The sequence below is a fragment of the Myxine glutinosa genome, chromosome 8, assembly GCF_964187855.1.
Source record: "Myxine glutinosa chromosome 8, kmMyxGlut1.1, whole genome shotgun sequence".
NCBI classification, from domain to species: domain Eukaryota; kingdom Metazoa; phylum Chordata; class Myxini; order Myxiniformes; family Myxinidae; genus Myxine; species Myxine glutinosa.
The window spans coordinates 137,005,637-137,028,447 of record NC_136268.1 but is presented as its reverse complement, the minus strand read 5'-3'; the positions used below and the strand labels follow the sequence as shown (position 1 = coordinate 137,028,447).

The 22,811-nt window shown below is 42.4% G+C and overlaps 1 protein-coding gene across 1 annotated transcript in view; it reads right to left on the bottom strand.

The window, feature by feature from the left end:
• Positions 1 to 2,790: 2,790 nt before the first annotated feature.
• ADGRD2 (adhesion G protein-coupled receptor D2) overlaps positions 2,791 to 22,811 on the bottom strand; it is a 288,081-nt gene continuing 268,060 nt past the window's right edge. The window contains exons 25-26 of the mRNA XM_078784001.1: positions 9,139 to 9,221; positions 2,791 to 4,208 (exon numbers count right to left, since the gene is read on the bottom strand). Coding sequence (XP_078640127.1) covers positions 4,080 to 4,208; positions 9,139 to 9,221 — 212 coding nt within the window. The 3' untranslated portion in view covers positions 2,791 to 4,079. The remainder of the gene's footprint in view (positions 4,209 to 9,138; positions 9,222 to 22,811) is intronic.

The window sequence follows — 22,811 nt, the reverse complement described above, 5'->3', positions numbered from 1 at the left end:
ATTTGCCATGATCTTTCCTGGGAAAACCACATTTCAAATGTGGCCTCCAAAGCCAGTCGCCGACTGGGCATCCTCTGTCGTGCGAAGTCCTTCCTTGGCACACCTGAGCTCCTCACCACATACAAGGCTTTCATCCGCAGCTCTATGGAATACTGCTCTCGCCTCTGGTCTGGTGCTCCTGCCTCACACCTAGCCCGTCTTCACGCTGTTGAAACCAAAGCGTTCAGAATCATTGGAATCTCCCGCGATGAAGCTAACTCCAAGGGCCTTTCACTCACTCACCGCAGGCAGGTTGGTGGTCTTTCCGTCTTCTACCGACTCCTCTCTGGCCTTGCCCCCCCAGCCCTCTCTGGGCTCTGTCCCCCAAATATTCCTACAGGTCACACAAGATCTGCCTGCAACCCTCTTATGGTTAAACTGCCAAAATCAAGACTTTCTGCTCACCTTCACTCCTTCATTCCTCTTTTCTCCCGCCTCTGGAACAAACTCCCTCACTCTCTTCAATCCCACTCCACCCTCCAGGTCTTTAAAACAGCTGTTCACCACCATCTCTTATCCTCCCCCATCCAAAACCTTGATCTTTTCTACCCCCGCTAATTTCGGTCCCCTTGTGTTTTATACCTCTCCCCCCCCCCCCCCCTCCCCTTCCCACGCCTCCTGCCCCCAAGCCCTCTCCCTCCCACACATCTCCCTGCTCTCAAATGTTGTGGTTGTGTGCTTCCCCTTCTCTCCCCATCTTGTCTTCCGCTCCCTCTTTTTGTATATTTTGTTTGTCTGGTTGATTTGTTTGTGAAATAAATGTTAGCTCTTTCACGAGCCTCGATTCAGTATACAAAAAAAAAAAATACAAATATATATATATATAAATGTCGAGGTTCTTAACATGTTTAACACGCGTATTCGCGGTTCTTAACATGTGACCTACTTCTACATTCAGAATTTTCTCATTTGCGGTTACACCCTAGGATGCATGGCTTGGGTCCAATAGACCTGGCTGCCCATAGAATGCCCTGGAGCCATGCATCCTAGGATTAAATATATATATAATTTTTTTTACACATCAGGACTGGTCTCCGATATCCACCGCCACTGATATTAAGTCAGCCTGGAAATTCTTCCATAGACACCTGCTCTCTCTTTTGCACAGATTCATCCCATCTCTTCAATTAATCTTACCCATCCTCCCACTCTTGGTACTCTGAATCCTGTGGTGCGGCAGGTGCTTTAAAGCAACATGCATTCTTCTCCTGGAAGGCAAATCCATCTGAAAACAACCTCGTATCATTCCACAAAGCTCGCAATCAGTGTGTCTATTCTCTGGAGAGCCATAAAACGGAAAGGAAAAAACATAAATGCCCCCGCCTCCATTCAAACAATGCCCTCCACATTCGCGGATTTGACATTCGCGGCATTTTCCAAAAACGTATCCCCCGCGAATGCCGGAGTCTGACTGTATATACATACAGGGTGTTTCTAAAAGATTGATAGAACTTTGACTTCCTGCCATTTCTTTGGCTTTAGACCGACAACATTTTCCTTTTCAGAATTTGGTGGTGTTATCGTGGTATTTGTTCTCTGGGATTTCTAGCTCCGTAGCTCAACTATACCATTGATAGTGGAGCAGAAAACAAAAGTGGTGGCTCTGTGGTATGAGACTAAATCAACAACCACACAACATTTTCTGGGGGGGGCAGAACCACCTGATGAGATCACTGAGAGGTACCTATAACGGCCTAAGGTCACATGCTTCTGCACCTTCAATGCCAATGGGGAATGCTAGGGCCTTACTGGTTTGAGAATGACAACAGTAGGACGGTGACGATCAACGGTGAGCGCTACCTGGTCGTGCTCCAGAAGTTCCATAATGATTTATCCCAAAAGGTCACCCAAAACCAGCGCAGCATGACCTGGTTTATGCAGGATGGTGCACCCTCGCATACAGCTGGTGACACCATTACTTTCCTGCAGCAGCTCTTCAGAAACCGCCTCGTTGCCCTGGGTACCGACCGCTCTGTCTTCGTCAATCGCCCTGCCACACTGGATGATCTGAAGCAGGAGGTGTCAGGGTACCTCTAGGCAGTGCCACATGAGACCGACAGGAAAGTTGGACAGAACTTTGGAGTCAGGATCAATGCCTGTTTGAACCGCGGAGGGGCACACATCGAGACCGTCAATTACAAGGATTTTGCGTAAATGCCAATTTCAGTCCTTGGCCTCTTACTAACTCCAGCAGCGACTTTCTGCAATAGCAATAAGTTCGAGAAAATACCATGTCATAAACTTTCAAGGAATGTTTGGTTCATGTTCCTGCAGTTTCTGTTTCTTTGTAAATAAACGTTTAAAGTTGTATCACTCTTTTTGAAACACCATGTCTATATATATATATATATATATATATATATATATATATATATATATATATATATATATATATATATATATATATATATATATATATATATAATTATATATATATACATATATATATACACAACAGTATATATACTAATAGTGGAAAACATTGCCCAATAATTAACCCATAGTAATCGATATGTAACAGTCCATAATGATTATATTGTAACATTGTTGTTTTTACTTGCTGTTCGATTATTCGGCTTCTGGGTCATACCCATTTTAACGAGGCCAAACTGAAATATCACAAACCGCTCTACTTGTACTCTAATTTCTATTCCTTGGAGTCTACAAATTATTTGGCATCCATGAATTCCTTGGGGTCCATATTCCTTTGTTACATTTATCCCATTCTTCTCGATATCATTTTCAATGTTCGATTCCTGTCTGCCTTTATTGAGCCTTGTACTCTAAAACGCTGATGCATCAGACAGCTGAGATGGACAGAACATGTACACACTTCATATTATTAATAAAACGGTACAAGTATTTTAAGGGTTAAAAAATGTTGTTCAAATATATATGAAAATGTGTGAATGGCAATCATCAAAATCATATTTATTACTCATGTCCCCGGTATCAACTGACCAGAAAATCTCGTTCAAGAGTAGAAAACATCCTTGAAGCTGCTTTTGACCTTGCGGTTACCACACAAGGCCTCGGTATAATTCGCAAAGCTATCTTGTGGGTAGGTCACGTGACAGCCTGAGTGGGGTTTACCCACACAATTAGACGTGTGCCATTTTATGTACCTTCTGCCGTTTCCTAATTTCCATTCAAACAACAACAGGTAACCAGCTGGCATTACGGTGAGATGCAAGATGGTGGTTAAAAAAAGCTATTCTCATAATTATTGCGTTGGAATGGAAAGAACATGATGTTTTGAGCAATGTAGATGATTGTTATATTTATTAATATTCAATACTGATTAGGCCTTTAAGCTTTGGTAATATTATAAATAAGTTAAAGTAGATGATTGGACAACGGTAATTATTTTAAAACTTCACTTAGCAATTGTCGAGACACAATGAGCATTAAACACAATCAGCACATGTGCAAGTATATATGTAGGATTCTTCGTTTGTGGCCTGTAAAGTTTTGTTTCCCTTTTTTTCACTTTCTGCAACAGTAGAGCAACGTGACCTGTAGGCCTACGTTGGCCCGGTTGACCTGTAGGCCTACATCGGCCTGGTTGACCTATAGGCCTACATTGGCCTGGTTGACATGTAGGCCTACATTGGCCTGGTTGACCTGTAGGCCTACATTGGCCTGGTTGACCTGTAGGCCTACATCGGCCCCGTTGACCTGTAGGCCTACATCGGCCTGGTTCTAGCGTAAGTGAGGGCTAGCAAAGCGTCCAAGCGGAGAAGGATACCCAGATTGGCCCAGGGTCTGTGGATTAGGTTGACCTGAAGGCTTACATCGGCCCGGTTGACCTCTAGGCCTACATCGTCCTGGTTCTTGCGTAACTGAGGGCTAGCAAAGTATCCAAGCAGAGGAGGATACCCGGACTGGCCCAGTGTCCGTGGATTAGGTTGACCTGTAGGCCTACATTGGCCCGGTTGACCTGTAGGCCTACATCGGCCTGGTTCTAGCGTAAGTGAGGGCTAGCAAAGCGTCCAAGCGGAGGAGGATACCCGGACTGGCCCAGTGTCCGTGGATCAGGTTCAGCTGACCGCAGACACAGAATGACCGTGGGACAACGGCGCACACCGCGGTGATGGTGAATCGAGAGCTGTGGGCACGTGCAGATTGCACCCGGGATCCAGACCTCCAGGAGAATAAATCTTAGGAGTCTGGAAAAGAATTAAGAGAAGGCCAAAAGTGAAGACCACTTGCATATATTTAACACCGTAATACTGGAATCGCTGAAAAGAACTGACTGAAGGAAGCAATTTGAGGCGCTTAACCTAACACACAGCACAGTTCACACCGGGCATTTTGAGAGCTCCGACCTTTCCCAAACGCTAACAAGACCTTTAATTGTTTGGAAATCCAAATGCCTCACTGGCCGCGACGCCACAACCAGCACAGTTCCGACAGCCCACAGAAGGCAAGGTGCTTCGAGAGAGACAACTGCTGCAAAAAGCGAGAAATTAACGGAACATTTACATGCCTAGGCCAAAATATTCCGAGACGTCCAATTAAAGGAAGCGAGACTAAGTCATGTTCCATTGGATCTGGAGAAACCTTTCCAATGCCACTGGGATGGCATGTTGCTGAATCACTGATGCTGACGTATTTTGGGAAAGCAGTTTTTGCATTTGCAAGCTGGGGAAGTTCATATGTGCTGAATGTATAAATGGGAGGACAATTGCCATTTGTGCGTCAATTTATGAGGGACAGAGACAGACAAATGCAGAGATATGGCAGGAATTAGGAAGTGAATATTGTTCTATTTCATCACAGCTGTGGAGCTGACCTTGTCTCAGAATGAATGAGCAATCCTTAGGATGCACTAATCAGTGGGATTTTGGGAATAACCAAAATTTTCTGGTGGACGTTCATTTTATCAGTAATTATGAGTTTATTATTCTTTTTTGGAAAAGAGTTATTCAGCAATGGACACACATAATGGGGTAATCCGTTAACTTGCTGAATAGACAAGGTCGTGAAAGCCAATCAAAATGTGTCATATTGCTGAAAGCAAAGAATCTCATTGGTTGAAAGATTATGATAGACCGAATTTGCTGTGAAACCACAAGTTATGTAGTTTTGGTTAATTCTGTAAAGATTTTTAACTTGCGTTTCTATAGTCATGCGTCTGATGGATGCACGATGGAAGTTCCTTCTTTGGCAAAACACGGTGGCGGATTCACCTCGTAAGTAAGCTCGGAGAACCCTGCATTCCGACAGGCAAACAGTCTGGGTACACAGTCTACTCGGTGAGACATCACTGAAGCAACAGCGAGAAACAGCATCATATCGAGATGGGGACTGTGTGCTCAGCACAATATACGCTATGACAGCTCAGCCTGGCAGCGACATGGGCATGGAGCGAACCTTGTGGCGCACGTGTCTCAAAAATAGTCCACGCCACCACCGAGAGACCCTGAACATATCAAGGACCCGATTTGCAGCTGGCATGCGAAAAAGAAAACTCCCAATGCTGCAAAATTGAAATTGTCAAAAACTCAACATACACACGATTTGGTTGAAAGAGAGCTGGTGTTGTCGGTGAGATGAAGCATTATATAACCAACCTTGACTCCAACAGCGCTCATGCTCCATTCAAGGCTGTGGGTACTAAATTCAGCACTAATGTGCCGTGATAAGTGAAGTCCTGATACAAATCTCATTTGTCCACGCTCTATCCACACACAAATCATTTAAATATATAATGCGGCAATTATGCTAGCTCTCGGGCGTCAGCAAGTAAAGAGAAAAAACTCAATATTTTCTCTTTTCCAGACGCAAACTTATGGCCTCGCCGTGCCACGTGGGCGGTGAATCAACCGCCTGAATCCATGGGCAGAAGGTTAAGAGAGGGAAAGAGCGAGAGGGCACAGGCAGCTGAGAAAGCGGAGGAAAAAGCACTGCAAGCACTCTTCCATTGGAGTCTGTAAAAAGCAAAACTATAACATAATGAAAACAGATTAATTGAAAATAACAAAACTGTCACAACATCTTGGTTTGACATGAACAAATACTTCACTTTATTCTTTCACAAGTGCTTCCTTTTGATCTCCATGACACCTTGCCAAAGATCACATAACAATTCTGAATGCCATTAAATCTATCAATCAGCCAGAAATGTAATGAAGGGTAAAACAATTAAGTACAATAAGGAAAATTATTCAATCAAAAGCCAAACGTTATTGTTTAAATTATTAAATAGAGAATTCTGCTCAAAAGTTTGCAGGGGAAAAAAAAAGTACAAAAACTTTTACTAATTTATTGAAAATTAAATACAGAAATATCTAATTCACATAAGTATTCAACCCCCTGAGTCAATACTTCATGTAAGCACTATTGGCAGTGATTACAGCTTCGAGTCTTTGACTATATCAACTTTGCAAATCCGGATTTGTGGAGTTTATCCCATTCTTCCTTGCAGATTTGCTCAATCTCTGTCAAGTTTGATGAGGAGCGTCGGTGAACAGCAATCCTTAAGTCTTTCCCGATTCTCAATGGGATTCAAGTCTGGGCTTTGCCTGGGCCACTCAAGAACTTTCACATTTCACATGTTCTGAAGTCATTCCAGTGTTGCGTTGGCTGGATGCTTGGGGTCATCTTGTCTACCGCTCCCCTTATTTTGTGTTTTCTGTGTCGGTTTGACTTTTTGTGTGATTAATGTTAGCTCTTTCACGAGCCTCGATCTTGTATACAAACCCACCCTCCCCCTTCCCATGCCTCCCCCCCCCCAAGCCCTCTCCTCCCACAGATCTCCCGATGTCAAAGCTCTCCATCTTGTTCTCCCGCTCCCTTTATCATATGTTTTATGTTTTATTTGTCCGTTTTGTCTTTTTTGTGATCAATGTTAGCTCTTACACGAGCCTCGATCTTGCATACAAAAAAAAACAAGTACAAAAAGTTTTAATTAAAACAAAAGCCGCGTCGATGTTACACAATGCCTAGATGCAGCGTTGCCTATAACGTCGATGTTATAGGCACAGGACATTCCTATTGATTTGATTACTTGATGTTATTTTTGTGCAAAGTGAAAATATATCTCGGCAATTTCCCGTGTGTGGCGACGAATTTTTAATATATCTCGGCATTTTCCCGTCTGTTATTTCAGGCGGTGTATGACTGACCATGCCGCGATTTAAAAAAAATATATCTCGGCAATTTCCCGTGTGTGGCGACACGTGAACGAAGCTATGCTCCTCTCTCCACATTATTGTGACGACGTATAAATTAAATATTTCATCGTGACGATTGTCATCAAATGGACGAATTTTTAATATATCTCGGCATTTTCCCGTCTGTTATTTCGGGCGGTGTATGACTGACCATGCCGCGATTTAAACAAAATATATATATCTCGGCATTTTCCCGTCTGTTATTTTGGGCGGTGTATGACTGACCATGCCGCGATTTAGAAAAAATATATCTCAATGGACTTGAAGTTACAGGCCTTTGAGAATTCATTTCGGTCTATAAAGGGCAACTTTCATTCGGATTTTCTTCCCGTTTTTTTTCAACCGAGTCTAAAACTATGTTAGCGACTGTGAAAAATGAAATGATATATCGAATTTGTTTTGAAAAAAACTGTGTGAGAGAGGAAGACACCACGGGCCTACAAAACAGGCCTCAAAGCTATGCGAGTTAATAAAATGGTGGATATTTGTTTATATGAAGCCTCTCCCACAATGGGTGGAGCTATGGTTCCCAGAATGGGTGGAGCTTTGAGGTTTTGTCTTCTCTGCAAGAACAAGAACAAGAAGAACAACAACAACAACAACAGCAGATTGCACTCTATGAGCAGCGTCTGCGACGCGGCCAAAAAAAAAAAAATCCTGTTGGAATGTAAATCTTCGCTGCAGTCTAAGGTCTTTTGCACTTCGCTGCAGTCTAAACAGGTTCTCCTCAAGGATATTCCTTCATTTGGCTCCATTCATTGTTCCCTCTGCCTTTGCACGTCTCTCAGTCGATGCTGCTGAAGAGCATCCCCATAACATGATGCTGCCACCACTATGTTTCATGGTCGAGATGATGTGAGATGGGTGATGAGCTGTGCTCAGTTTCTGCCAGACGTAGCGCTTTGCATTCAGGCCAAAGAGTTCAATTTTCATTTCTTCATACCACAGAATCTTTTGACTCATGCTATCAAAGTCTTTCGTGTGCCTTTTTGTAAACACCAGATGTGTTGCCATGATTTTTCACCTTTTTCTCAGGAGTGGATTCTGCCTGGTCACTCTCCCAGAAAGCCTATACATGTGAAGTGCTGCAGAGACTGTTGTCCTTCGGGCTGATTCTCCCAACTCAGCTAAGGAACTCTAGTTCTGTCAGAGTGGTCATTGGGATTTTGGTCACCACCCTGACCAAGGTCCTTCTTGCCCAGTTGGTCAGTTTGGTCGACCGACCAGCTCTAGGAAGCGTCTGGGTAGTTCCGTATTCTTTCCATTTCCTAATGATGAAGCTCACTGCTCTTGGGAACTTTCAACACTCTAGAAATTGTTTTATACCTTTCCCCAGATCTTTGCCTCCTCACAATTTTATCTCGGAGTTCTACTGACAGTTCCTTGGACTTCATGGTAGAGTTTCTGCTCTGAAATGCACTGTCAACTGTGGCACCTTATATAGCAAGGTGTGTTTCTTTCTAAATCCTGTCCAATCAATTGAGTTGGCCACACGTGGTCTCCAATAAAATTGTAGAGACATCTCAAGGATTATCAAAGGTAATCGGATGCACCTGAACTCAATTTGGAGTGTCATAGCAAAGGGGTTGAATACTTATTGACTCAAGACATTTCAGCTTTCATTTTAAATTAATTTTTGACATTATAGGGTATTATGTGTAGATCAGTGACAAAAAAAATCTCAATTTAATCCATTTTCAATTCAGGCTGTAACACAACAAAATGTGAAAAAAGTTAAGGGGTGTGAATACTTTCTGAAGGCACTGTATAATACACACGCACACAGTATAATGATTAGTATGAACATATAAATGTCCTTATATTTAAATATACTTTTTTGGCGTGTCTTGGACTATTTTGTCGTGTCTTGAACTATTCCCTCGTAATTTTTCTTAAAACAGATCTAGAATACCAGTCTTACCTGTTGTGAAGCTGTGCAGTTACAGGCAACTGGTAGTTGGTGAACTTGTGGCTCGGGAACGTGGTTAGATCTCAATTGTCCTTCTGGATACAACACAATATCACATGAAACGTTTAAATTCTGCAAACGACCATTGTTCATCAGGACATACAACATACACATAATCTAGTGCATCACGCCTGATGGCAAAACTCAAATAATTGAAATGATCAACAGCTAAGCTAAACCAAGACGTGTGTGGTCTTTCATTACTTATGCCTTGTGTGTATAATTTGCCATCTCTAATCTTTTCTCCTGTTTTTACTTTCGTTTTATTTCCAAGCATGCATTAATAACAGTGTGAAATACTGTGTTACCATCCTAAATGGAAGCACACACAGTGTTGGCACTTCCTAACAATTTGATTGCTGAAATATTGAATTGTTTGTATTGATCACATCACTCATCATGCTCAACCTGAACAATCAATTCCATCAACAAAAAGTTGATGAGGGTATGGTATGTTTACTGCCATGGGAAACAAGGTAAGGCTGACATTTGAAGCGTTAGTTCTTTGTTGCAGTAGTTCTTTGAAAAAAACTTTGTCTCCAAGGAAGGGTGAACTCTCAAAATGTCAGCTAGGCATCATTTCCCATGGCAGTAAACAGGCTTTTATCAACCTTTAGTTGATAAAATCCAGTGTTTATCTTGTCCGCAGATGTAGACTGACAAAAGCCTTCACAGGGATGACTTTTCCGTTTTGTCTTTTAAATATGAAATCAAATGTTTTTCATCATGAAATATATTTATGAACAACAAACATGTCGTTTATAACATACATTTACTCATTCGGTGATTTTAGTCATACACCGTGTAATTCCAAGTATGTGTTTGGACATCCTGTTGGTCATGAATCTTGCAGGAAATGCTGGTGTGCCAGAGTGTTTCATGGTTACCAATAGAGTTTACAGGTTCTAGTTGTTTTGTATGTATTCTCTCAGAGGAAGGCCGACCAGCTCATCTCCAGGGGGACGCCACTTTGAGCTGGTGACGGAAATTGTTGGTCAAACATAAAACGTTGATGCCATGATCATGCGTTCTGGCCATGTGGATTAGCATGCATGTGATATTGTACGACCATGAGCTTTGGCCTGGGGCCAAGGTGCATGTGTATTCATTTCAAGAGTTTTGTTTAAATGTGTACTTTAGTCTTTGGGCCAAAGTACATGTGCTTAACTTTGTTCAAATGTTTGGTTGTTTATCACATTTTAAATATAAAGGTGCCTGTCTCTCAACATCAATGATGGCTGGGGAGCCAGAAACGTGTTTATGGATTGATTGCTTTCCCCATGGAGAAGGGGAGGTATTTATTTGCCATTAAAGGCTTCCAACACCTATGTAGGCACACTAAAGCTGCTGTTATCAACCGAGCAGCTAAAACTGCAGTTGGAGATTGTATTAATTGATATACTTTAATGCCGAATCGACCGGGAGTGCAATACATACATTTATATATATAATATATATAATATAATACATATTATAGTGCAATACATACATACAATACATACATTTATATAGACAGGCAGATGGTCTTACCACTTACCACTTGTGAAACTTACCACTTGTTTGAAATGTAATAAAATTGTAACAGTTCAAAATAAAACAAACCAACAATTGCTAATTGAAACATTGGCATTTTATTGATGACATGTCAAGTTTTTGACCAAGATACACCATCTCATCAGTTTGTTCTACAGTACAGAACAGCACAGGGTGCAATGTCAGTCCCCTTTCGATAGCGTGTGTGGCCACCATTGTTTTGGATACAGGCAGTGACGGCGGATACTGCCTACCAGTCTTTGGATGGATTGCTGCTGGATTCTGTCCCACTCAGTCCTCAATGTCTGAAGCAGCTCTGCCCGTGTCCTGGCCCTGCCAACTACGCGTCTCCCAAGCTCATCCCACAGGTGCTCTATGGGATTCAGGTCAGGGGAGAGCGCAGGCCACTGCATGGTGTTGATGTTCTCGCCTTGGAGAAATGCAGTGGAAAAGCGAGCAGCATGGGGACGAGCGTTGTCATGCTGAAAGGTTCTCAGTTCTGGGTGGTCTAGCAGGAATGGCAGCAGATGAGGTCGCAGGATGTTATCCACATACCACTGGGCGTTAAGATTCCCATCCACAACCACCAGTGGCGCCCTGTACCGGCCTGATATGGCGGCCCACACCATCACACTTGGGCCACCCCACCTGTTGGCTTGACGCACGCAACAATCGGCATATTGCTCGCCAGTTCTTCTCCAGACACGCTCACGCCCATCAGGACTGTCCACACAGAACCTTGACTCATCGCTGAAAGCGACCTCGTTCCACTGCGCCAAGGTCCACCGCTGATGCTGCTGGCACCATCTCTGTCGGTTGCGGCGATGGGCAGCCGTCATCAGGGGGCCTCTGTATGGTCTTCTGGCAGTCAGACCATAGTCATGCAGTCGTCTTCGTGCAGTATCATTGGAGATCCGTGGGTTTGCACGCCCCGGAGTTTCTGCCGCAGTGCAGGATGCTGGACGGAATCGATCCCGCAGGTGACTTCGGACCATCGGCCTGTCCTGCCTTGCAGTGGTGACTCTTGGCCACACTGATCGAGGTCTGTCATCTGCAGAGGGTTGGAGGGTGTCTCTGTCCACCAGGGCCGATATCGTCTGGTGTGAACAGCCAAGGCGACGTGCCACCTCACGGTAGCTCAGTCCGCCTTGCAGCATGCCCAGGGCACGCTGCCGTTGATCCCTTGACAATCGTGGCATGTTGATTGAAATGCCCATTTTGCACTGGCCTTTTAAAAGCCAACATCAAGACATCACGTGCAGCTCATTAAAATCATCTCGTACCCCTTGGCTAATCACTGACAGTCAAAACGGCTGTTCAACAGCTGTGCTATGAAGTGACCATTGAAGGTTCAAGGGACCATCCGTGACCATTTTGTCTGACAGTGAGGACACTATTGTCCACAAATAAGTTCACACATTTACTACACGCAGTGTTATTGTTGATATTTAAAGGTTTCAAAGGTGGTAAGTTTCTTTTTCGTTTCAGAGTGTATATATATATATATATATATATATATATAAATATATATATATAAATATATATATATATATATATATATATATATATATATATATCTATATATATCTATATATATATATATTGTTGCGGATATGGGATTTGCATCCATCCATATCCGCTTGTAAATATTCCCCTATTTCCTCAATACTTCCCAACTCTCCCCAATCCCCCATTCCCTAGTCCCATTTTCTGTAAACAACACTCTGTAGACCCGACCTCCCCCTATTTCCCCCATTAAATGTCGCATCCAGGTCCACCGCATCTCATGTAGACAACTATAGGACATCTTGCTAGTTATTCTTAGTCTATGTCAGGTAAGGATTCGTTTCCATTAATTCTGACCCTTCGTTGCACCAGAATGTGATTGTATGGCACCGTTAGGAAGTTTAGGACCTCCCAATACCTCTCCGCAGCTCTTCCTCACAGTTCTCTTCAACAACAACAACAACAACAACGAGCGCAGGGAGTGCGCGTCCTCACTCCGGCTTGGTAGGAGTGGTGGGAGGACACCAGGCCTTCCCAACGAGCCGCCATCGGACATGTGCTCGACGGGGTTACCAAACAGGGGCAGAAGATGGCTCCCTGTCGGCTCCTCGTCAAGGGCGGAGCCCGGTAACCCCCGCACCCAATGGAAGCGGCGGACCGGCCCCAGTTGGGGCGGAACCAACCAGCCGAGGGCGTGTCACTCCCCGTTGAGCATGCGCAGTAGGGAGAGAGGTGACGTCAGATGCGCGCTGAGCTTGAAGAAAGAAAGACGTACCCTCCGAGCGCTGTGAGACCTCCCTGCATCTTTGGACCGTGCTTTATCCTGTCCCCGAGCCAAGGTGCACCTTGTGCCATCGACCTACCTGTCCATTCCTGCCATCAATCCCTGTGTGAATCTGCCTTGTCCGTTTGTCCGTGGTCTGTCTGGGCTTTAAATAAGCCTGTATTTAAGTGCCCATCTCTTCTGTGTCTTTACCTCACTCTGCCTTGTAATCTACCCCTTTTCTCCACCACTGTAATTACACCCTCCTCCGGAGGTCTTGAGAACTGTACCCCCCTTGCGTCGTTTCATCTTTCCCAGTCGTCGTGTCCTTTCCATCATTGATTTAGCATAGCGCGATTTGGCCAACGTTAGAATCGGGTGCAGTTTGTTAATGGTTCGAACTACGGGTTACTAAACCCGCTCGGTAACCTAAAACCGTAGCTCGAACGGCCGTCTCTTCCCTGTCTCACGACCGAGCGTTGCACTCAGGTCCCGGGAAGGCCATTCCGACTTTCTGGCCCGAATACCCTGGCGGCGCTGCGGGCGGGAGGGAGCGTTGGGACGACCAGGAACGGAGAGTGGGTAGTAGAAGGAACGACGGGTTAATCTCCGCAGGGCAACGAGGGAAGCCCTCTCCGTTTCCGTAACAATATATATATATATATATATATATATATATATATATATATATATATATATATATATATATATATATATATATATATATATATATATATATATACAGACTTGGCATTTGTTATGGAATATATATATTTTTCTTGACTTGGGTTTACTTTCTTAACTCAGTATATCAATCTGGTGAGTTTCTTTTACACTTTGGTGATTTATTTGTTAAAAGAACCATGTCACTGATTGTCTGTCGCAGCAAGAAGTCAACAACAGGATTATATTACAGGTGGCGTGGCAATATGTACGGACAGGTGCATTTGATGATTGGCTTCACAGTCGGGTGTACAAGGGTTGTTGCGTTCTGTATTAGTGGAAAACAACTGCTGCACGTCTCCAAAAGTTATTGCCGCTTCCTCTGGAGATGGTCTGTCAACTCGACAATGCTGTTTGTCATGGAGTGGTGGCTTTACGAAATTACGGCATGAAACAGTGTGCTATTGCTCGGCAGTATGGCATCACTCAAGGTCAGGTGTCAAAGATCCTGAAACGAAATGCTCAGATGGGTGTCCCCACTCCAATACCGAGGCCAGGACGTCCCCGCAGAACCACAAGGAGGGATGATCGCCAGCTGCACCGGTTAGTCGGCAATAGCCGTACCAAGTCAGCTAATCGGCTTAGGGCTGAGTGGCAGCACCTGACAAATGTGCCTGTATCCAGAAGGCTAGTCAACCAACGACTGGTTCAAGCAGGCTATCGTGCCAGGCGTCCCCTGAGAAAGCCACGCCTGACCAGACAACACCGCCAGCGCCGATTGCAGTGGGCCAGAGAGCACCGTCAATGGCAGCCAGGACACTGGAATCACGTGATCTTCAGTGACGAGTCTAGGTTTCTGGTCTATCGTCAAGATGGCCACGTCCGAGTGCGCAGACAAGTGCATGAAGCCTACAACAAAGATTGTATAGTGCCAAGAGTCCAAGCTGGAGGTGGTGGGGTGACCGTTTGGGATGCTTTTCATGCAGGGGGCAAAACTGACCTGGTTGTTCTGAATGGAAACCTGAACCAGTTCAAGTACAGGGCCATTCTGGAAGAAACATTGCTTCCATTTGCTCGTGCAGCCTTTCGAGGAAACTTTGTCTTCCAAGATGACAATGCACGGCCTCATCATGCTCGCATGATCCAACACTTTCTTGCTGACCGTGGTGTAGAGCATATGGAGTGGCCTGCCATGTCCCTGGATATGAATCCGATCAAGAACTTGTGGGCAGAATTAACGCGTCAAATCGACCACTTGGACCAGCAGCCGACGTCTGTGCGTGAATTGCAGCAGGCTATTGTCACTGCATGGCAAGCGATTCCTGTCCAAACCTTGGCAAATCTCGTGAATAGCATGCCTCAACGTGTACGTGCTCTCCTGAATGCTCGTGGGGGTTGCACGAAGTACTGAACTGGAATTTTACTGTCCGTAATCCCAGTCGTAATTTAACTTTTGTTTTTGTTAAAAAAAATTTGGCTAATGTGCAAAATAAAGAGATACTTCTGGAAAACGTACAGAAGTTTAACACAGCACTGTCCATGAATTGAGTTCGATATCAGTTTACATCACTTTCAAGGATCAATTTATTTGTTTCCAAATGTCAAATGTGGTTTTTGTTTCTTTTAAAGGTCACATTAACAAAATCTAGAATAATTTCAACATAATTCCAATGAACTTTTGGTTCTAAGACATCTTGAAAAGTATGTTCACCCCCACAAAAAAAATATCCCATATTAAATGCCAAGTCTGTATATACATACATACATATATACAGACTTGGCATTTAATATGGAATATATTTTTTTTCTTGACTTGGGTTTACTTTCTGAACTCAGTATATCAATCTGGTGAGTTTCTTTTACCCTTTGGTGATGTCTTTGTTGAAAGAACCATGTCACTGATTGTCTTTCGCAGCAGGAAGTCAATAACAGGATTATATCACAGGTGGTGTGACAAAATGTAAGGACAGGTACATTTGACGATTGGCTTCACAATCGGGTATATAAGGGTTGTTGCGTTCTGTATCAGTGGAAAACAACTGCTGCACGTCTACAAAAGTTATTGCCGCTTCCTCTGGAGATGGTCCGTCAACTCGACAATGCTGTTTGTCATGGAGTGGTGGCTTTACGAAATTACGGCATGAAACAGCGTGCTATTGCTCGGCAGTATGGCATCACTCAAGGTCAGGTGTCAAAGATCCTGAAACGAAATGCTCAGAAGGGTGTCCCTACTCCAATACCGAGGCCAGGATGTCCACACAGAACCACAAGGAGAGATGATCGCCAGCTGCACCGGTTAGTCTGCAATGGCCATACCAAGTCAGCGAATCGGCTTCGGGCTGAGTGGCAGCAACTGACAAATGTGCCTGTATCCAGAAGGCTAGTCAACCAATGACTGGTTCAAGCAGGCTATCGTGCCAGGCGTCCCCTGAGAAAGCCACGCCTGACCAGACAACACAGCCAGCGCCGATATCAGTGGGCCAGAGAGCACCGTCAATGGCAGCCAGGACACTGGAATCACGTGACCTTCAGTGACGAGTTTAGATTTCTGGTCTATCGTCAAGATGGCCGCGTCCGAGTGCGCAGACAAGTGCATGAAGCCCACAACGAAGATTGTATAGTGCCAAGAGTCCAAGCTGGAGGTGGTGGGGTGACCGTTTGGGCTGCTTTTCATGCAGGGGGCAAAACTGACCTGGTTGTTCTGAATGGAAACCTGAACCAGTTCAAGTACAGGGTCATTCTGGAAGAAACATTGCTTCCATTTGCTCATGCAGCCTTTCGAGGAAACTTTGTCTTCCAAGACGACAATGCACGGCCTCGTCGTGCTCGCATGATCCAACACTTTCTTGCTGACCGTGGTGTGGAGCATATGGAGTGGCCTGCCATGTCCCCGGATATGAATCCGATAGAGAACTTGTGGGCAGAATTAACGCGTCAAATCGACAACTTGGACCTGCAGCCTGCCTCTGGGATGCAGCTATGTCTGAATTGCAGCAGACTATGTCACTGCATGGCAAGCGATTCCTGTCCAAGCCTTGGCAAATCTCGTGAACAGCATGCCTCGACGTGTACGTGCTCTCCTGAATGCTCGTGGGGGTACATGAAGTACTGAACTGTAATTTTACTGTCCGTAATCCCAGTCGTAATTTAACTTTTGTTTTTGTTGAAATTTTTTTTGGTTAATGTGCAAAATAAAGAGATACTTCTGGAAAACGTACAGAAGTTTAACACTAGTACTGTCCATGAATTGAGTTCGATATCATATTTACATCACTTTCAAGGATCAATTTATTTGCTTCGAAATGTCAAATGTGGTTTTTGTGTCTTTTAAAGGTCACATTAACAAAATCTAGAATAATTAACATAATTCCAATGAACTTTTGGTTCTAAGTCATCTTGAAAAGTAAGTTCACCCCCACAAAAAAAAAATTCCATATTAAATGCCAAGTCTGTATATATACATATACACACACATACAGGTTGGTCCAGAAACCCTGGGACCATTTTGATGAATGATACCTGCAACAAACAACATCGTTTATTATTATTGTTATTTTGTTCTTTGGTGCAAAACAAAAAAAATATTACTCGTTAAGCAGTCTAATCAGTCTAATATACATGAAACGTCTAATATACATGAAACAGATGCGTTCAAATGTTCAAACTGCTTTCCTTAATTGTCGATGCACAGCTGTAGCCGTGAAGAAACACTCTGACACACAGTTCTGCATGTTTCAGTCGTTAAAGCAGCAGTCTCATTACGGATGAATTGTTTCAAGTATCTGAGGGTCAGAGGATTCCTCGTATACACTTTGTGTTTGAGGAAACCCCAAATGAAGAAATCACAGGGTGATACATCACAAGACGCGGTGTCACGTGGCGGCCATTCACCCGAACCACGACGGCCAATCCATTTGTCTGTAAAATTCAAATTGAGGGCCTGGCGTACACTGGCAGCATAATGAGCAGGCGCATCATCATGCATGAACCACATTTGGCCATCATTGAGTGGAAATACATGCTGCTCCAACATTAGAAGGTAATTTGCAGCATTCACATTTTCTTCGAAAAATATTGGTCCAACAATGCCTCCAGAAGAAATGCCTGCCCAGACAGACACATTTGCTTGATACTGGACGTTGTGCTCAACAGTAAATCGTGGGTTGTCTACTGTCCATATCACGCTGTTATGACGATTCACAGAACCAGATAAAGGAAACTTGGATTAATCTGACCACAAGATCCTGTTCTGAAAATCATTGTCCATATCCATTAACGCAAGCAATGTCTCACATACCTCAACGCACCTGCTAAAATCATCCACAGATAGTTGGTGAATTAATCTGGGTATGTATGGTTTTGCATTAAGGTCTTTTAGTATTCTTCGAATCGATGATAGGCTTATGTTGGTGACGTTTGATAAACGACAAGTTGGTAATGGTGTGTTACTGTCGAGTTGTTGTTGAATGACCCCGCTCTGCTTTCCTCAGTTCGAACAGTGTGAGGCCTACCTTGTGACTGTTTTGGAGGAATGCTGCCGGTTTCATCAAACTGCTTGTTTATTCTGCCGATGGTTCTTCTGTCAATTGTGTCGGCGCCACATTCTTTGACAAGTTGTCTATGAACTTCAGCTGAATTTCCAGATACAGAATACAAGCGTACAGCATGAATTTTCTGTCTCACGATATCCTCTGTCATATTGGGGCGACTAATTCACAATGAACTGAACTAATGCAAAGACAAACGTGTGCAGCACAGTGAGCGAAGCTCACCCCAATCCATATCATGTTATTCACCTCACCGTGTTGCGTATCACGTGATGCCTGTGTCACATCCATTTATGAGTAATCATGTTTTGTTTTGCACCAAATAACAATAATAAACTTAGTTGTTTGTTGCAGGTATCGTTCTTCATAATGTGCCCAGGGTTTCTGGATCACTATATATATATATACAGTGTATATATATATATATATATATATATATATATATATATATATATATATATATATATATATATATATATATAGTTATGGTTTTTAGAACCTTCACTTTGTATAATAATAATTCTTGTAAATATCCCCCTTTGTAAAGGTTGCACCTTAGTTAGGCCCATGTACAACACATCGGACACTGTAGATTCTTCTTTAGTTATTTCATTAATATGTGTTTCAGGTAAGGATCTGTTTCCAAAAGTTGAATCTGTGTTGTATTAATCAAATAAGATAGGCCCCTTCAATTATCCCCAATCTCTCGCTCTCTCCAAAGTGCCAGTAGCCGTATTGCAGCGTTCGCTGCCTTTTTGGTTTGTTTGCTGGCCCCAAGCCGTCATTACGCACGCGGTCAGAGTGGGAGAAAAAGGGAGGAGCGGCCCGGAACATAGGTGTGGCCCCATCGACGCGTCACGAGGGGAGGTACGAACGAACCATTGTGACCAATCTGGGCCGAGGCGTGTTCACGGGTAGGCGGAGCAAAGCGGACGCGGCTTGATACGCGAGGCTTCCAATAAAAGTGGGAGCGCAAAGCCTTTTCACGGAGAGGATTCGGGAGAGACCGAGGGAGATGAACGACATCGGCAGAGGCGAGAGAACAGTGCAGAGGCGGCAAACATAAGAACATTGCGCAGAGGATCGTTTGGGACGATCGTTGTCAATACGAACTGCCGTGGTTTTGAGAGCGTCTGGTACGCTATACGTTCATTCATCCCAGCCCCTTGCATTTGTAAGGTCCGGTCGCGCGCCAACGACATCAAGCTGCCAGCCGTCCTTCACCCGTGGACACGGAGCCTGGACCATCCCCTCACCTGGAACCATCTGCCTGGACCTTCCTCCCCTACCAGCTACCTTTTGTGTGAGTCTGTTTGTATTGTCATGGGCGTGTTATATAAGAGTGTCTAAGGTTGCCCTATGTTCTTTTGTTTCCTCTCCTTGTATATTCCCTTCTTTCATTTCCTCTTTTAGATAGTAATAAATCATATTTGTTCTTCCTTTACCCTTCTTATTCTTTGGTTCCTCTCATCCGGGTCGCTTTAGTCTTTTCCCCATTGAGTACCTGTGGCACGATTTGGCCAACCGCTATAGTCGGGTTTAGTCCTTTTGTTAACGGCCTGAGTCGTGGCTCGCTTCGCTGGCGTGTCCATTACAGCCGCGGCTCGGGCGGGGTTCATTTCCTCGCTTACCGGAAGGCGCTGGTAATTAGGTAATAGGAACAATTGGCCTACCACCCTATTCAGCGCTGACCGGAAGTGACGTCATAGCTCCAGGACCGGAGACGGCCAGTTTAATAGACGAGGGGATTAACCCCCCCCCCCCCCACCTCGGTAAGGGGAGCGCCATACTCTGAGATCCGTAACAATATATATATATATGTATATATATATATATGTATATATATATATATATATATATATATATATATATATATATATATATATATATATATATATATATATATATATATATATATATATATAGATATATATATATATATATAGATATATATATATATATAGATATATATATATATATATATATATGTATATATATATATATGTATATATATATATATATATATATATATATATATATATATAGATATATATATATATATATAGATATATATATATATATATATATATATATATATATATATATATATAGATATATATATATATAGATATATATATATATATAGATATATATATATATATAGATATATATATATATATAGATATATATATATATATATATATATATATATATATATATATATATATATATATACACGCATGCGTGAAGATCGGGAGGAGCACTCGTCACACTCCATATATCTCATCATACTATTAGTTACATACTATTGCAATGATAATGGTTATGATAATGCCACAAATTCTAATACATAATGATAATGATAAACATTATTATGATAAAAATGAAAATAATGGTAATAAGAATAATGGTAATAATGTTGTAATGGTACATGATGATAATGTTAATAATATTGATGTAATACACCCTTCCTGCATCAATAAAGGCTCGGAGAAGCATCTCATGTGAGGAGCGTTCAAAAAGTTCTGAACGAGATACTTACATAAGTCAATGACATGTCAATATATAATATATATAAGGTAGGTACATACAGTGAAAAATGCTACGTTAAAAAAAACAAAAAAAACGAAGCACATGCACTTATATTTAAAAAGAAAATGTTGGCGTGTCTTGAATTGTTCTGAGTATCTCATTTGTAAAACTTTATGAACACCCACCGAAAAAGAGGAATTGAATGTCGAGTAAGGAAGACAGGGGGCATAATATGTACAGCAACCAGAAGATTAAGAAAGAGATCACCCTTTAAGATTACCAAAAACAACAACCATTAAAGTGGTAGTAAGGGTAGTAAGCGTGCATTTAACCATCAGTCTTGGACACATCTTAAGTCTTTGTTTAAAGACGGACCACTTCACGTAAGGCAGAGAGAGAGAGAGAGCACAATGGTAAGTGAGACAAGTAAAAAAAAATAGGAAATGAGCTGTGGGAATCAGGGACACAAATCACTGGACAGATCAGTAGGGAATTTTTAATGCAATTTTTTTGACTCGGTGGTAAGCATGATAACCACTCAAGCCTTTTTGGCCGAGGAGATAAAGCCACAGACTTGGAGGTACACTATGTACTACTTGTGAGAATCTCCTGCAAGTGGTGATACACTGAAGTGATGATAATGTGAGCGTATCGCAGAACGGCAAATGTTTCCCAACGGTCGCTCTCGTGGAAACATCTGACTTCTTGGATTGAGACGTCAAAACACAGGATGTGACTTTGAGCCATATTCTATGAGATTCAAATCAACAAACTCTCCTTCAAGTGGAGGTGCAAGCAATGACAAATTTTACATTTTGAGCTTTTCTTCCAATTCCATCATAAACTTTAAGAAGAGTAACAGTGCTGCAACCAAAAATGAAAAACACAATTTTTACCTCCACCAGCGGTGGTGTAAGTTGTGTTTTCACCCCTGTTTGTCTGTTTGTGAGCAGGATATCTCAAAAGGTTATGTACGGATTTAGATGAAACTTGGTGGACAAGTAGGATGTGTAAGAAGGATGAACTGGTCCGATTTTGGTCAAGATCCAGATTTTAAATTTTTTTAAATGAAATGTGATTATTCAACATTGAGAAATAGGGCCAAAAACGACAGATACCAGAATATCTCAAAACGTTGCGGAGGGATTATGACAAAACTAGGTGGACGAATTGGGGAGGTGAGAAGAACAAGCCGATTCGATTTTGGTTTGGGTCCGGATGCAGATCTGGCCCATGAGTGGGATACACAACGTGATCTGTTCAGTCTGGCGGAGGTATGTGCTCTACCGAGTGCCGTTCTAGTTCTATCCTGTAGTCACCAGATAATACAATGATGTATTTACTGAACTAGATATGGAAGAAAAGCAAAAGCAGAATTTGATAAAGCTGTGGAAAGATAAACAAATGACGATGAAGATAACATTCTATATTTTCTCCACTATGTTATCCTATATCTAGGTGATATGAGTTTTATACGCCGTCCCGGTGAAGCAGACTTGTTTACCGGATGATAGTTAATTTGCAAAACGAAGCCTTGATGGAACCACTTTTGGTGCAATTCTGCATCAAGGCATGCAGACAGATAAGTCTAAAACGGTACAGGTTAATCTGAAACACAGACTTAAATCTGCTGCTGTTGTGGGGGATGAGGGGAGGGAGGAAGGTAATTAAATTAATTATCTTTTTGAGCTTTCAGGGCCTGTTTTGAGTAGGTGCAGACAAGGACAGGAAATGAAAGCATCATGTTTTGGTCAACGAGGAAGAACATGTATATGTATGTATATATATATATATATATATATATATATATATATATATATATATATATATATATATATACATGTATATATATATATATATATATATATATATATATATATATATATATATATATATATATATATATATATATATATATATATATATATATATAATATTGTTATGAATTTGAGAATGGTGTTTTTTTTGTGTTGTAAAATATCACCCTCCTTCCTCCAGTTGTTGTGTATGAAGGTCAAAGGGCGTCCCTTAGTTAGGTCATATACAATCACGTAGCCAAATCATAGATCTCCCTGTTCAGT